General features: G+C 37.9%; 1 protein-coding gene across 4 annotated transcripts in view; it reads right to left on the bottom strand.

The window, feature by feature from the left end:
• Positions 1–16,354, bottom strand: part of PLPPR5 (phospholipid phosphatase related 5) — a 119,605-nt gene that overhangs the window by 68,188 nt on the left and 35,063 nt on the right. For all 4 annotated transcript variants that reach the window (XM_027577540.2, XM_027577549.2, XM_027577531.2 and 1 more), the window contains 2 exons: positions 7,319–7,451; positions 3,753–4,003 (listed from right to left, as the gene is read on the bottom strand). In XM_027577540.2, the coding sequence (XP_027433341.1) occupies positions 3,753–4,003; positions 7,319–7,451 (384 nt within the window). The remainder of the gene's footprint in view (positions 1–3,752; positions 4,004–7,318; positions 7,452–16,354) is intronic.

The following is a 16,354-nucleotide window of genomic DNA, read 5'->3' on the forward strand; positions in this document are numbered from 1 at the left end:
CCTGTAGCTTGGACCTCTGCTCCCTTGGAAGCTGCTCTTAGGGAAAATCTCTTGCGAACGTGTGAGGCCCAGCTATTGAGCTGCCTCAGCCCCATCTACCCCTAGGCTAAATGCAACCCATGAGAGAAACAAGGTTTGACTACCAGTAAAACCACAGATCACCCCACAGAATCCTGAGGATAGCAAATTCTTGTTTTGAGGTTTAGGGTGGTTTGTTTACAGCAAAAGATCATGAAAACAGGCCAACAAGTATAGCTGACCCTTTTGTCTTTCTTTCTCTCTTTCTTTGTTTTTTTAAAGATTTTCAGAAAAATCAATTTAAGGCCAGAAAGGGAAGTAACCTAAAGAGATCATTTTATGTCTTTCTGTTTCCCTGATTTATGAGGTTAACTGGAAAGTCACCAAACATTATTTCTCATTCTCAACTTTGAAGTTCATTTGACTTTAATTAGAAAAAACTGTTCATTTTACATGAAATGAATAACACAAAACTAAATTTAAATATCATTCTAGTGTGACTTAACACTGAATTATAAATTTAATGGTTGAGGGTTAAATAACCTTCAGAATTTTTTTCCTGAGAAACCAACAACATTTGCAAAAATAGGCATAGGGATTTTTTTTCCCCCTGAAAGTTCTCAGTAAAGCAAAAGAGAACAGCTCTGTTATCAAATTATCCCCAAAGCCTTAATTAAAGTCAAGTGCTAAGGGAGATTTCAAGTTCCTTAATTTTACTGACTAATCCACAAAGAGAAACATCAGAAAAATATGTCTCAGCTCTTATTCATATACTTCACAATAGAGCTTATTTATTTTTATTTATGTATTTACATATGTTTGTAGCACCTACACAACACTAAACAAATTTATCTCTACCTAAATACAGCAATAAGGCTGTTTCCACAGAAAATCCCAAATATACGGCTGTTTTCCAATTTATTTACCTACTCATCAAAATTCTGGTAAGCATTTCACGAGATTGCATCAGTTTGAAACACTCCAACATTTCTATTATAAAGTTTTCCCAAGGTGTCTCTAGTGAAGCTGGGAAGAAATATATATGTATATGGGTTCAAATATAACAGCAGAACCTGACTGGAATGCCTACATTTGCAGCAGGAGTTATATCCAGAGTTGCCATAGCAGCCACCCACACTCACACACTCATAAACGGGTGGCAGGGAAGAGAGAAAAGCAGTTAGCAGAGAATAGAATCTATTGTTAAAAAGACAGAGGTACCCTGCAATGTAATTACAAGGAGGAATCCTGACTTTTAGTCTGAACCACTGTTTAATGATAGAAGATTTCCGAGTGCTGGAGTGTTATTAAATGTTTTTTCTCTAAACATAATCTACCCGCCTGAACCCTCGGCCGTAATCTTTATGGATGCTGAGGTTATGTGGCAGCAGGAGGAAATTTAGCTGACCATGCACACTCTAGAACTAATACGATTTAATATCCTCTCTCTGGAATATTTGGAATCACTGTAGCCAGGAAAATGGGTGGTTCTATGGATCTGGACAGGTTACTTCACTTTCTGAGCATCCTCATCTGTAAAATGGGCATAATAATACTACATACTTCAAGGAGTTTTTATAAGGATTCAATAAATTAGTACAAATATTCAATTACTACATAAATAGTAATAGCAATCAATAAAGAATAAATTTTAGTACAATTAGTAATATATTAAATAAATTAGTAAAAGTGAAGCACTCGGTGCTTGACACATAGTAAATGTTCAATGAATGTTTACTATAGTAATTATAATTATTATAGAATTATAATATATTTTATATACAGATAAGAGGTTGCTAGAACACTTGCCAGCTGACCAGAGGCAAGACAAGATATTAAGATTTCTCCAGGACTTAAAAGCATAATACCTTCTCCCAAAGCAATGCCTTTGAAAACACGATTTTGGCAGAACAAAAAGATCAAGTATTTATAGTACTCGCACATTCACTACCATTGGCAAACCCTGGTTAGAGAGCAAAACCAATCATCTATTAGTGCTAAAATAATCATGTAACAGGATTTGGGTTCAGAGAGTATTCTGGAATTTGTCTCAAGTCGTTGGCTTGATCACATATGTATATGCAGATATTTGCAATTCATCCTCGGATACAAATAACAAGGTCAGATTTAGAAGTGATGACAATGAATGAAAAGTATTTTGTGACTTGTGATTCACTCAAGTTTTAAATCTTCATTTTCAGTCTGAATGCTTCATATTCTAAGAGAGATGGGACATGTAGTGAAGCAATATAATGAATAAAAGAATATGCATGGACAAACAGATTTTATAGCAAGTCCGTAGTGCCTTAGAATGGGAAGCAGAAAGCAAAGCTGATGGGATAGAGAAATCAGGGGAAATTGGAGGAGTGGAGTTGGGAGCACACTGGGGAAGAAGGGAGTTGGAACTGACAAACTAGACAGAAGTTAGAAGAGAGTGGAAGAGAAAATGGATAGGATGAGATTTCATCTTTAACTCTATAAAACCTTTTTTGATGGGATTTTTAAAAGTCCAGGCTGTGAGGGACAGAATTAGCTCAGCTTGAAAACTTTAGAAATGTTAAAATGCATGTACTTAAGGCCTCCAGAATTATCCTGCCATTGTGAGCGGTATGTATAGTGCTATAGTTTCCCTCCTAAATTGTTGCTTATTCAGTAATTTTGTTTCCAATCTCAAGTAGAGATGTCATAGGGTATTACTGTGTTTTCTCTCTGCTTTCAGAAACAAGCAGACATGATCGCATTAAGAATATCAGAAATATTTCCATAATCAAATAGCTCCTTGAGGGTAAAAATAATTCTGAGTTTTTTTTTTAAGTCATCAGTAATGAACAGATTTGGTTTCAGATGGGTCCCGAGATCTCTTGTCAATGAACTGGAATCAGAAGAAAGGAGCTATTAGCACCATTGGAAAGGAGAACCCCAAAAGACATTTAAAATCTTTGAACTTTTTACTGTACGCATGGAAAAGCCTACAGAGCACATTTTGGGAGTCCAGCTCCAGAACTACAAGGCAGATCCTGGTGATAGAGGGAAGGGCAGATGGCAAGAATGCTGGGGCCAAGCGCTGCCTGTCAAGGCTGCCCTTCTTTCTACCCCGGCGAATCCGTAACGCACTCAACCATGACCATTTACTTCCACCTAGAGGTCCTGGACATCTGCAGCAGGGGTCTGGCTTCTCACCACCGAAATGATGGCAAAGACTCAAGAATAAAGAAAAAAAAAACATCATTTACAAGGACATTTTGGCTAGCTCTATGCGAAAGTAGTGAAACACTAGTTGAGATATTATGATGACAACAGTTACCAATAACCAAACAAAAAAACTTTCTAAAGAAAAGAGTGCCCCTTTCCCCACCTCCACCAGAGAATGTTAGAGCTTGAGTAGGCAGCTAAGAGGTCTGGATAGTTTTCTTAATTGGGCTATTACAAGATTATGGGTACTGCTACGGGACAAGTTTGTTTCCATTAAGCGCTATTTAACATAAAGACAAACATATTCTCAAATAGAAATGCTAATGACTATATTCTTTAATACAACCAACTACCCGCACATAATCTCATGAGAGTCAACTGACTTAATTCTATCCACAGTCCAAACAGCTAGTATTAAAAATAAATTAAATGGCCTACAGAAAGCTGTTAATGTGACTTCCATTATGGCAGAGAAAAAGAATTTCTACATTGGGAGAATGAACAGAAAGACAGACTAAGACTGGTTAATAATCCTTACTTACTGTCAGATACATAGCTGCATAGACACTAAGAGCCGCTTCTTTGGATGGAAACGTCTTCCTTGCTCTCATGATGAGATCTGGGTTGCCCGTGCAGGCCTCTTCCCCACTGATGAACTGTGTATACTGCTGACATCCAAGCGCTGTATAGTTGGGCTTACACAGGGCAAGAAAATGTGGAGCCAGATTCCCTGTGACTACTTGCCCAGCATTTACAAAGATATCTGTAGCAAATAGCCCAAATGTATAAATACCTGAGGAAGAAAACAAACCATCGTAACTCTGTTTTGTTTTGTTCTGTTTGTATTTCAGTTTACGATAAGCCAACATGGAAATATTTTAGAAACTAATAAAATAATTCATACATACATGTGGTTCCTTCCATTTCACTTCTCTCCAATTCTTTGCTTTCTGGAGTAGTGGGAGTGTTAAGTTATTTAACATATCGAGCTGTCTACCACTGGCTACAGTTTATGCATGGCAGGTTTATAAGACATAAGATAAAAGAAGAAGATATATTCTAAGACTGTGTTTGGGTAATGTGATTTTTAAAAAGGAGACATATTTCTCTGGAGAGGGCTCAGTCTCTCACCTTCTACTAATGCTAGCAATCTTGATTTTTCCCTATTTTGAAAATATTTCGCATCTCATAAACATAAAGGAAAGCAGGTGTCTCCCTTTGATTATGCCTCTTAAACCCATTCAGACTGATATTAACTCTGCTGGAGGTACCAATTAGCAGTAAAATCCAATGCCATTAGTTTTCATTTAAATATCATGGAAAATCTTAAGAAGAATGGTTCAGATTGATTTCTACACTGCTTTCACGAATACATTTTTAAAAAGTCACATAACAACTAGTAACTTGGTCCCGTCTTATATTTTATGGTTGGACTTTATCAAATTTGGGGCAATCTCGTAAATAATAGTGCAATCAAAATTATGACTTTTCAATTATCTTCACAGCATTAAAATTTATTTGCTTTGGTTCCTGGAAGGTATAAAATTAAGTATACACAGATTTTTTTGTGTGTGTGAGGAATGTGACAATTTACTCAAATTCAAAAAAATTTCTAAATTCAATGTCATTGGTCATTAGAACCAAAATTTATTTTTCTCCTCTATTTAGGCAAAATACATTCCTTGGCACCATTTTCAATTAAACTGACAAATACAATCTTTGAGGATGTGGTACCAACGTGAAGAAATCTATTCTTAATTTTGGGAAATAAAATTCCATCAGGTATTTTTACATTATGCCAGGAGAAAACTTCCCAAACCGCTCATTCATTAAAAAGTCATATGGTTCTATGATAATAATCAGATGCTTTATTTCTTAGTCATAAATTTCTGGATTGTTTGTTTGCTAAATCTTTATACATAATTATTGGCTATTATGTAGGAAGTCACCAGGAAAGTTGTGCAGGACCAAATAATTTTCCAGTGTCAGAAGCATGGCTATCCTTCTAATTTTTGAAATTGTACATAAGATTATAAAAGGCTCAGGTACATAAACCTGCACATAGCAAAACTCGATGTGCATACAATGGCAATGAAACAAAGACCTTAGTTCTTTATCTAAAAATGTTAAAAGGAAATAATGAAAAGCTCTTTCTTTACATCTTCCCAGCATTTCATGAATCATACAAGTAAATGTTATCAAAAGCAGAAACTTAGGAGAGGCAGGGAAATGAAAGAGAATGGAGGAGCTTAATAGAATGTTCATGTACGTAGCCTGTGCTTCCAAACATCATGGCCCAGCACAGGAACTTAACTGGCAAGTCTTCATCTCTACTCCCTTGAAATCTAGGCTAAGATGTACTCATTTTATTTAACCAAACCATTTCTTTATCTGCTGTAATAAGTTTTCCTGTGTAAAAGAGAGAGAAGTATTTGATAAGGATATGGAAATATCTCTTGATACTTGTAAGGTTTCTAAATGTGCTTTTGAATTAAAATATTCAGTGCATCAGGCCCAAGGCCAATACTGTAGCTACAAAGATACTTATTAAAGTGACATCCCATGAATGTATCCACAGTGCTGACCGCCAGGATAAAGTCCCTACAAAGAACGATGCCCTATTATGCAGTGATGTTTTGCTTATAAACTTCCCATTTTAACAAACCAGAAATATCCAAACCATAATGAACAAGGGAAAAGGAACAAATCAAGCATTCCTAAATATTTCATAAAATCATATAATGAGAAACATACAGAGATTTAAAACATGCTTTATTTTGTGCCATATATTCTTTAGGAATATGTGTGCCAAGGCAAAAAAATAACTACTTAGGTAGGCATGATAAAATTTGCTTTAACAGTATTTTAGAAAGTGTCAATTTTACCATGTTTAGTTTTGAGTATACTATTGCTTATTTTGTTATTAAATGACTCATGCAAAGATAAATGAGTCAAGAACACAGTATTGATGCATGTAAAAAATAGCTTTTTAAAGTTTCATATAAAAGTTGTCATCACTTCAACGGTATAAATGAGGGCTCTGGAGATGCATAACTTGATGGCAATAAAAAGAACAGTCTTAGATATGGAGACCTTTTGTCTTTAGAGAGATTCAAAGGCAAGATGACATTTGATTAGTCTTTAAGTGGATTTATATATAGATTAGCTGATCTATGCATAATATCTCTAAAGTCTTCATCTTAATCCCACCGATATGAGAAATATATGGAAGGGTACAGGACCTTAATCTCAATCTAAATACAGATAAAAATTTATCTTAAATTTTATTTAGCATATACAGACATACTTTTTTATCTGGTAAATACTGGAAATGAAAATTTATATTAAACTTTATGGCATCCAGTTAAAAAATTTGTCTTGGCCAAGTTTCTACTGAACTGAAATGATTTGCAATAATTCATCAATGCTTATATGTATTAGTGCTAGAATTTCAGACTGAAGGCTCAAGTATCAGTAAATCTTTTTCTAAAATTAAACATAACATAATTTAAAAAACATAAAAAATTTAAAAAATGTTTTTTTAATTTAATTCCAGTATAGTTAACGTAAAATGTTATGTTAGTTTCAGGTGTACAATATAGTAATAGTAAATCTTTTCCTCTAATAAAATCACTAGTACTTTTTTGTTCACATTAAAAAAAAAGCTCAGAGGTAGTGCATGGAGAGCTACATCTGATAATTAACAAACACAACATATCTTTTCTTTGCCAAGCTATTTTTCTTGTCTTTCATGATGTTCAACAATCTAACTAGATTATCATTTCTCCCCAAGCACTGTTTCTGAAATTTCATAAACACAGTAAATCATTTCTTCTAATTATATAATTTTTAGTTTCTTAAGGAATATTAAACATCCATCCAAGTGTGGTGTTCTTTTTTTTTTCTTAAAATAATATGGAAATTACATCTGAGGTGGAGCCATATAAGAGAAAGTAGTATGCAATGTTATTTTTAAAACCAAACTGAGACATTTCAAATAAAATATAATCCAATATTTGCATAGAGTTAAAATGCTGATCATTTTAAGGGTTAGCTTATACATAAACATGGTTTCAGCAACAACAAAAATAATTCAGTGAACACATACCCAGAAATCGTACAGTTCGCCGCACCAGTGGGTTTATATAGCAACAATCTCCAGTTAAAATAGTTTTCTCCTGGTTTTCAAAATCCCGTGTGGCCAGTTGTAGGCAAAACACTGCAGTTTCTCCAACTATTATCTTGCAAGAAAATAAAAGGTTAAAGAACATTAGAATTTAAGCACTATAAATGCAGAATAATTTTATTTTTTAAAACATGCAAGAAAGTAACTCCTTTGAGTGGTAACAATCTCAATATAAAACTGAATCATATTTGCTTAACTAAACCCTTTTATCAGAACCTTATCCCTATGTATACAACCCATATTTCTCTCAATTCAGGGGAGTATTAAACTGACAAATTATGAATAAAAATGTACCATACCATTTTTTGTTTTCTGAAAGACTTCATTCAAAAAAAATTTACAAAGGATCTTTCAGGACACACATATTTATTTTTGGTATGTAACTGAATTCCATGTTTTATTTTTAAGTGATTATGTCTTGCTTAAATTTGACACTGCCACAGAAATCAGAACAATTTTCTATGAAAATATTCTAGAAAGGATCAGATAAAGACATCCTAAAGTCAAATTATATTAATACTTTTATAACAAGAAACAAAACCAATTCCCATGTGTTTGGTCTTGAGATTATCCTTTGCCAAAATCTCATTATTCTATTCTGAGACAGTATTAAAAATTGTAGTCATTAATATATTCTTTATATTTTGGTATACATATGTCATTTTAATCTTCATAAAAATGAAACAGAAATATTATCATACTTCTTTTATAATTGAAAAAAACAAGACTTGAAGCTCAAATGAATTGCCCAAAGCCACAGAGCCAGTAAGGAGAAAAATTAGATTCTGGTAGAGATTCTTTGCTCTGCTATGCTGATTTACTAAAGGACCTGCCTTTCTTCCCTTGTTGTTTATACCATTTTCAGTGGTTTTCATACATGGCCTTTAAAATCACCCAGCAAGGTATTAGAGCATGTGTTAATATTCCTCCATGAATGAGAAAATGAAGGCTTAGGGAGGTTAAAAAATTTGCTCCCCATCAAGCCAGTCAGAAGCCAACCAGAAATTGCTGACTCAGCCCCAGATCTTTTGACTCTATTTAATACCATGATCAACACTAGAAATATGATTAAGAGAAAAGAAATGGAGCAAATGTTATGTTGCCTAATTTGTCATTATTAAGGTTAGTTTCCAGTACATCTTGTCTAGGTTAAGTAACATACTATACAGAGAGTCCCTAACATTGCCTGGAAAAATGTTTTTGGGGTCTTGATGAAAGGTAGTATCTGTAATTACAAGTTACTCAAAATTAGGGCGCCTGGGTGGCTCAGTTGGTTAAGCGACTGCCTTCGGCTCAGGTCATGATCCTGGAGTCCCGGGATCGAGTCCCGCATCGGGCTCCCTGCTCAGCAGTGAGTCTGCTTCTCCCTCTGACCCTCCCCTCTCTCATGCTCTATCTCATTCTCTCTCTCAAATAAATAAATATAATCTTTAAAAAAAAAAAAAAAAAAAAAACAAGTTACTCAAAATTATAAGGGGGGGATACAGAAAATCATAGGAGGTTAAACATTTGTCCTAGTTCTACTCCAATATGAATAACAGATTATAAAGCATTTCTTAATTTTTATTCTTTCTAACTTTTCCTCTTTTCTTACTGTATCTCTTCTTCCAAGGAGGTCAGTGTTCAAGTTTAAACCAGTAGATGTTGAGCTGAATTATATTAAAGGAATCCAATCTTGCCTCTCTGGTAAGACTGGATTGAATTAGGAAAGGCTGGAGTTTATAGCCTCGCCAATTTCCTCCTGAAATTTTTAACTTTGGTAAAGTAGAGCAGGTGGGTGATGAAACAGTTCATCTGGCCTAAAGAGGCACAAGAGGCATTTTCTATGGGTTTCATCAGTTGCCACCAGGGCCCTAGTAGAAGCTGACAAATAGACAAGCTGTGTGTCTGACATCTTCTTATCTTCCTTTCTGAATCACTCTTCTGCTGCTCTTTGGAAGAAGTTACTTTCTGAATTTTCAGTTTCAACTTCTTCCAGGTCTGTTTTTGCCCTACATTGTTGCAGATTCTAAAAATCTATCACCTACTCCACATCATGAGCTGCCTGGCTCCCGGCCTGATTCTGCCCTCCCAAGCCTTCTCTCCTCCAGAGCATGTACCAGAGGGTCTCCACCCCCAGGTTGGCTCCACCCCCTAGTACACTGACCCCACCCCCCCACCGCCAACTCCGTCTGTTAATCCATGATACACAAAATTCCTCTGAATGTAACAGATACCCAATAATTCTTACTAAATGCATGTGTGAATTCCATCCTCATTAGATCTGAAGGTCTCAGTCAGCCTCTGACCTTCTGCCTGACTCCTAATAACTAACTTCTGCTTTGTTCCTGTGATGAAGGCTCTACCTTACACCCTAGTTCCTTCCTATAACCAGATCTCGATGCTCGTCCCTAACCTGATAACGCGTTTGGTTACCTACCAGGTTCCTACCAGGCAAAGAACTGCCTTGTTCAGGCCCCTCTTCCTAGGGCTCTGCTTCTGTTTTCCTAATGCTAACCTCTTGCCTGGCTGTGTGTCAGCACATTTCACATTTCTGAATTCCCTATTTGTGTCTTCAGCCTATCTGCTGAACCACTGTCTCAATCAATACTCTTTGGCTGCTACTAAAAGAAACTCTCCCAGACTGGATTAAGCAAAACTGGGAATTTATTCTGGGGTTTGGAGTGTTATCTCAGAACTTGGGGGATGGGGCTCAGGATCAGGTCCAGGAATGGAGATTCCTCGGGAGTCCAGGCAACTACTCTCGGCATCTCACTCCCTGTCTCTGGAGTTACACTGCCTCTCAGCTCTTCTCTGAATGCCTGACTCATTCTTGTCTTTCTGCAAACCAGTTCTCCTGCTTCTTAGCGTACACGATTGCCCCAAGAGTTTCCAAGAACCCTATTTTGAACATGTTAGCTCAGTTCAGGGAAAGTTCAACTAATTAGATTTACTGCATCCCAACTCCAAATTCCCAGGGGGTTCAGCTGGGGACAGGTGTCTCTTCTGGTCCAATTCACCAAAGTTAAGAAGGTGTGTCATGGCGCATGAAAACTGCCTCTCCCAGCAGAAAGCCTAGTTCTCGACAAAAGGGAGTTGCAGTGATGTCTACGTCAACTCTCATCCATCCCATCCTGCTGGATTTTCCCCCTCCCCCACAATGCTAGTTCTTTCTCTAGACTAGCCCTTTCTACCATGTTCTCTGGATATCGTGTTCTGTGTGCCTACTGGGACTTTATCTCATCAAATGTAGGTGCTTTTTATGATGAATACTTAGATACCTTCTGAGTTAAGGACTCCATGTTGGGCACTGCTGTTTAAAGAAAGCTTTATAACCCAGTTGGGTGGACACAAATGAAATAATGAATAATGGCAGGAGTCTGAGTTTTAACTGGTTTGGACAATAACTGCCAGTAGCACATTTAGAAAGAAATGTTACTGAGTCACTGGAAGCATCTGTGGTCAAAGTGAGATGTGCCATTCAGATTCTCCTGCTGCAGGGAGGCTTTCCAGCTCACGCTCCCAGCTGCTATTCCACTGGGACCGCACTTCCTGTGGGCTCCTTCTAGCAAATGACTAACTAAGCATGGTGGGGGTACTCAGGAAAGCCTGTTCTCCTGAGATGTGAGATACCTCAGATTGGCAAATTTGATTTGAAAACTGCCAATCAGCCTGGCCAAGTCTTTCTTGAAACTGCGTTGTATTCTGAGGGGTTTGCTACCCAATTTCCCTACCTTCCTCCTCTAATTCACAGAGGTCACACCTCCATCAGAGTCTGAGGCCTCTCCTAGCCTTCTCTGGCCCAGCCCTCCCCAAACCTTTATCTTCTACAGGTGTTTCTCTTGATAAATCTCTTGTGCATCTAATCACATTTGGTACCTGCTTCTAGGAGAATTCAAAGTAACACAGCATCAAAGAAAGGGTGTGATCCTGATTACTCTTAGAGAAAGGGTAGATAGATGTGATCAGGTAGATGGAGAGGATTTAGATATAGGCCTTACTAGGAAGGTAACATTGGAAGAGGAGTGGAGGTAGACCCTGCTTCTGGTAGCTCTCAACATGTCCCGAACAGAAGCTAAAGTAGATGGAGTTTGCCTTGGAGGCAAAAGCTCTCGTCAGTGAATTACAAACCTAAATTCTATGTTCCTGGTATTTTATTTTGGTTCTTCTCTTCTTGTCCTGTCAGAAGTCTCCCCGAAGGACTTTATTCTCCCAAAGGTATTACCAACCCCTGCTACTCTAAGAAATCCTAGCTTTTTCTCTCTTCCCTGACCTCCAGATGCAGGCACCCAACCACCTATTCAATGACAACATCTCAACACGCTCAGATTTGCATATTGAAGTCCTCAGAGCCCTCCCACTCAAAAGGAAATTCCTCTCTCCTACCCTAAGCCTCCTGCCCCTCCATGTCACCATCTCAGTTAACCTGCCATCCTCCACTTAGACACTCAGGCTAGAACTCTCACACCATTACACACCATACTGATACCTCTGTCCCCCTCATCTGCCTCTCTCCAGCAATTGCTAACTCCTGTTCTTTTACCTCTTAATCATATTTCAAATATGACCATTTTTTCCTCTGGCCTTCAAGCCATCTACTGCCAGATTGATACATTGAAAACAAATGTGTGCAATCCAAATTTTCTATTTATAATTTTCAGTGTGTCCTCACAACCAATGGGATAACAGGAATTGTCATAAATGACTGTTATAGTTGAACCTAAACCCACCTTTTTCAGCTTCTGCAACTCTCACACAACAGCCTCCACACACGCTATGTTCTAGGCACAGCTAAACACTTAAATTCTTCCAACATACCAGGCATTTCCATATATCCAGGCTTTTATACTTGGTCCATCACTTAGTATAGTTTGGTAGGCAAGGCACAGTTCTGTGCTTGAGATGTAAGTTAAATATTGCCTATTCCTTATGTGTATTCCTGGTGCAGCCCATCCCTTCTTCTCTGTGTTCCAGTAGCGCTTTGTACATTTATTATGGTACTTTCCTCATGATTTTATAACTATCAGCCACATCAGTCTCTTCCACTCAATTGAGAGCTTCTCCAAAGCAAGGACTGTATAATGTTTATCTTTATACTTCCATATTAAAGCACAGTGCCTGGCAATAAATGTGAATGGCTGTATGCATGAATGAAATCCAGTTCAATCTGCCCATTTTATAGATAAGGACACCTATCCAGAGAGAAATAGAGACGTTAAACATGCCTGAGTCACACAGTTACTGGCACCGCCAGAATCTGAATCCAAGTTCAGAGCTGTTTTGACCATAGCTTCTGCCTAGAAACTTGGAAGCTTTTCCTCCAACTTTTCCAGGTTAAGCCAGCTCACCGCCCACTGCCCCCTGCTCCCTATTCACACTTCCCAACATTCAAATTACACCCTGGAGCTCCACCACATTCCTAACATTTCTACAGTTTTAAGGGGACAGTGTTAGGGGCACAAAGCATAAGGTCATAAGGACCTCTACAATCCCGGGGTCTCCAGGCATAAAAGAACTGAGTTTCAAAAGCTACTTTCCTGATCCTTTTGACATACATGCCAAACTTTCAACAAACACCAAAGGAGCTTTGCCCCACCCTTTCTAACTCTGCTGTTACTTCTCTGAGATCCCGTTTTCAATAACATTTCTGCATGTTTCCTCTGCATACTCTTGGTTCTTATGTGGAATCGAAGACCTGGTGGATTGGTTATTTTCTCACCATCATCAAGAAGAAGTTCTTAATCTGGAGTCACTGGCTGTCACTTTCATTCGATTCCCAAAGCAGCCCTTGGGTAAAGAGCATAACTGATTTGCTTTCTTCCTTGGGAGTGGGAGAGAGGGAAACATGACACGTACAGTGCATGGAATCCAGAGACAGGGATGCTTAAAGCCTTGTCACTTTGTAGTTCTCCTTGAAAACATCTTCTTTCTTCTGTGAAGTAATACATGAAAGTTGTTTCCAGAGAGAGTTGAGGTAAGGAGCCTTGTTAACTGAGGTGGGCTGGGAAGGAACATGACCCCTCCTTCTGCCTGCCTCCAGTCCCCAGCTGTCTACAGACAGCACAGTGAGAAGGGAGTAGAACATGAGGAAGAAGAATGCCTGTGGCCCCAGTGGGGTGAATCCACCACTGGCTTCCCATGGATCAGCTATTCATAGCTCCTCCACCTTAGCAAAAGCTTTTCTTTCACTGGGATATTAAAAAGAGAGAGAGAGAGAGAGAGAGAGAGAGACTACTGGAAGAGAAAGAGTAAGTTGGCACAGTAAGTACATAGGAGTCGACCCTCACTTCATTTCTTGCATCTGCCTTCCAGTTCCCTTCATCTGGACTCACTAACTCATCCCACCCCGACTCTTCCTCTGCCAGTAAAGGAGAAAGCCCTTGCCTGATCCTCAGTTCTATAGGAAGCTCTCAAGCAACCCCTGTGGAAGGTTGATGGTGTCTATTCATGGTCCATGTAAATCTGATATTGAATGTGATGATACCCTTGAAGGACTCAGAAGCTGGTACTGAAGGGCCCTCATCTTTTTACCTACCCAGCCAGGGTTGTGTCTGAGCAACTGTGCTGTTCTTTGAGTCACAGTCCCCTTCTAACTGCAACCTGACAGTCTATGTTCTTGGAGGCAAGACCTGTGTTCCTGAACCTCAATCCGCCAGGTAAACAGAAGCCTTACATTCCACAGCTCTCCCCAAGCTGGAGTACCATATTTCTTTTATACCCCATCCTCTGATGGAGTGACTCCATTATTCTTTACTGAACTCAGTGTTGACATTATGAAGTCCCCTGAGCCCTACCTTGCTTATGAAGTCGGACCTACACACACCCCCTTTGCTAAATGACCTATCCATGTCTCTATCCCATCTTTGAGAATAGAACTGGTAGTGGTCCTCTATCTTATCCATTACCCTGCTTGGTAGTGAGTAAAAAAACCCATCTTGCCAATGAATAGCAACCTACAAAAATGTAAGTGCAAATCATAAATCCCCAAATATAAATGTTTAAATGTTTGTTATAAGTGCATAATGTTGCTCTCATACCTCAATTCCCAGAGGCTGACCCTCTAGTATACATATTCCTCAATGACAAAATATGGAAGTAAGTTTTCTCAGGAAGATTCAATCACTGTAGACTTTCATCAAATGCCAAACTCCAAATAGCTTTATGTTTTTATTTATAAAAACCTGATTAGAAATTCCTCTCTCTTTCAACTGGTGATGATTCAAAGATATCCATGCATCATTGGTTTGAAATTGGTACAAGAAAACCATTTCAGATGTAATGCAGCATAGTCATGCAATCAGTGTGATGGTGCTTCGCCTGTCTCATACGCTTCAGATATATGTGAAATAATATCTGAAAAGCGACTTTATCCATAAAGGTCATGAGACTGTAGGAAAGCATTGGGTTTATATTTAGGTTCTTATCAAACACACTGTGCATTCTTGGTTATTATACAGGCATGTATATAGAGAGAGCTCATTTCCCATCGTCAATTTCAAGCTAGCCAAAGAAGGTTCTAAGCTATACCAAGAGGTAAAAAGATACATGGGGTACTATCTCATTAACTTTGTGTCATGATATGAGAAATTAAGGTTTCTTCAGTGTCTATATGTATTCCAGCACTTTTGCTAATTAAGGTGTTGCTAAATTCTTGAAACATAGTTTCTGAGTGGAATTGAGATTAGGAGACAGAATTCAATGAATTTAGGAGAATTACTGAAGAAGTAATATAGTTAGTGATAAACAGTAATGTAGTTAGTTATCCCTCCCAGCAGGTAAGAAAACTATGGTTATGTTTTGCTATAAGCATATGTATTTCATAACTTGACCACAAAAACTTGTGTCCTCACTTTCATATTATAAAGTTGCCTTGGGAAGTGGCTACCTAGTCCGGACCTACATGCCTGGTGCCTAGGTGGTGACTTACACCAAAGGAACATCAGGTTCAATGATGTGTCTCAGTTTCAGACCAGGAGGAAAAATCATGTGTATCTTCTCCATGTTCTCTCCCCATCTGCTGTCTGGAAGCAGGGAGTTCTCTGGAACCAGGAGTTGTTGGTGCCATAAGACAGAAGGAGTCAAAGTTCCTCAGTCAGTAGTCCTGCACTAGACTGTCACATGACTTGAAGATAAACTCTAACGTTTGAAGCCGGTGAGATGTGGGGGTTTATTTAACAGCAGTGAGAACTTGCTAATTTCCTTTTTTTTTTTTTTTCAATAAAGAGGGAGTGAGTCTCAGGCTCAGTTTTCAGCAGAAAATAATATCTGGTTAGAATTGAAAAATACTGGTTTTCAGTATATTCATTTTATGGTTAGCTTCTATTACCAATTCATATTTGTATTTTGTTTATGGTAATGATATGTTTTCTTTTATAATTTGTTAGTAAAGTGGATTGATTTAAAGAAAAAATAAGCGATAGTTGAGGTGGTATGTAGCTATGAGAGAAATCATGAAGCTGATACCCTGAGAGGCAAATTTGGGAAATATTTAACATTTAACAAAAGCTAACTGAAAGCTTCTGCACATCAAAAAACCCAATAGGCTAACAAAATGAAAAGGCAACCTAACAAATGGGAGAAAAATCTATGCAAATCATGTATCTGATAAGGGTTTAATATCCGAAATATATGAAAAACTCATATATTTCAACAACAAACAAAAAAAATATTGAAAATGGACAAAGGAACTGACTGGACAGTTTTCCAAAGAAGACATACAAATGGCCGACAGTCATATGAAATGGTGCTCAACATCACACATCATGAGGGAAATACAAATAAAAACCACAATGAGATATCACCTTCACACCCGTTAGAATGGTTATGATCAAAAAGACAAGAGATAATACATGTTGGTGAGGATGTGGAGAAAAGGGAACCCTTGGGCACTGTTGCTGGGGATGCGAACTGATGCAGCCACTATGGAAAACAGTGTGGAGGTTCCTCAAAAAATTAAAACTAGAACTACCATGTGAGTCA

Source organism: Zalophus californianus, chromosome 4 (assembly GCF_009762305.2).
Source record: "Zalophus californianus isolate mZalCal1 chromosome 4, mZalCal1.pri.v2, whole genome shotgun sequence".
In the NCBI taxonomy this organism is placed as follows: Eukaryota; Metazoa; Chordata; class Mammalia; order Carnivora; family Otariidae; genus Zalophus; species Zalophus californianus.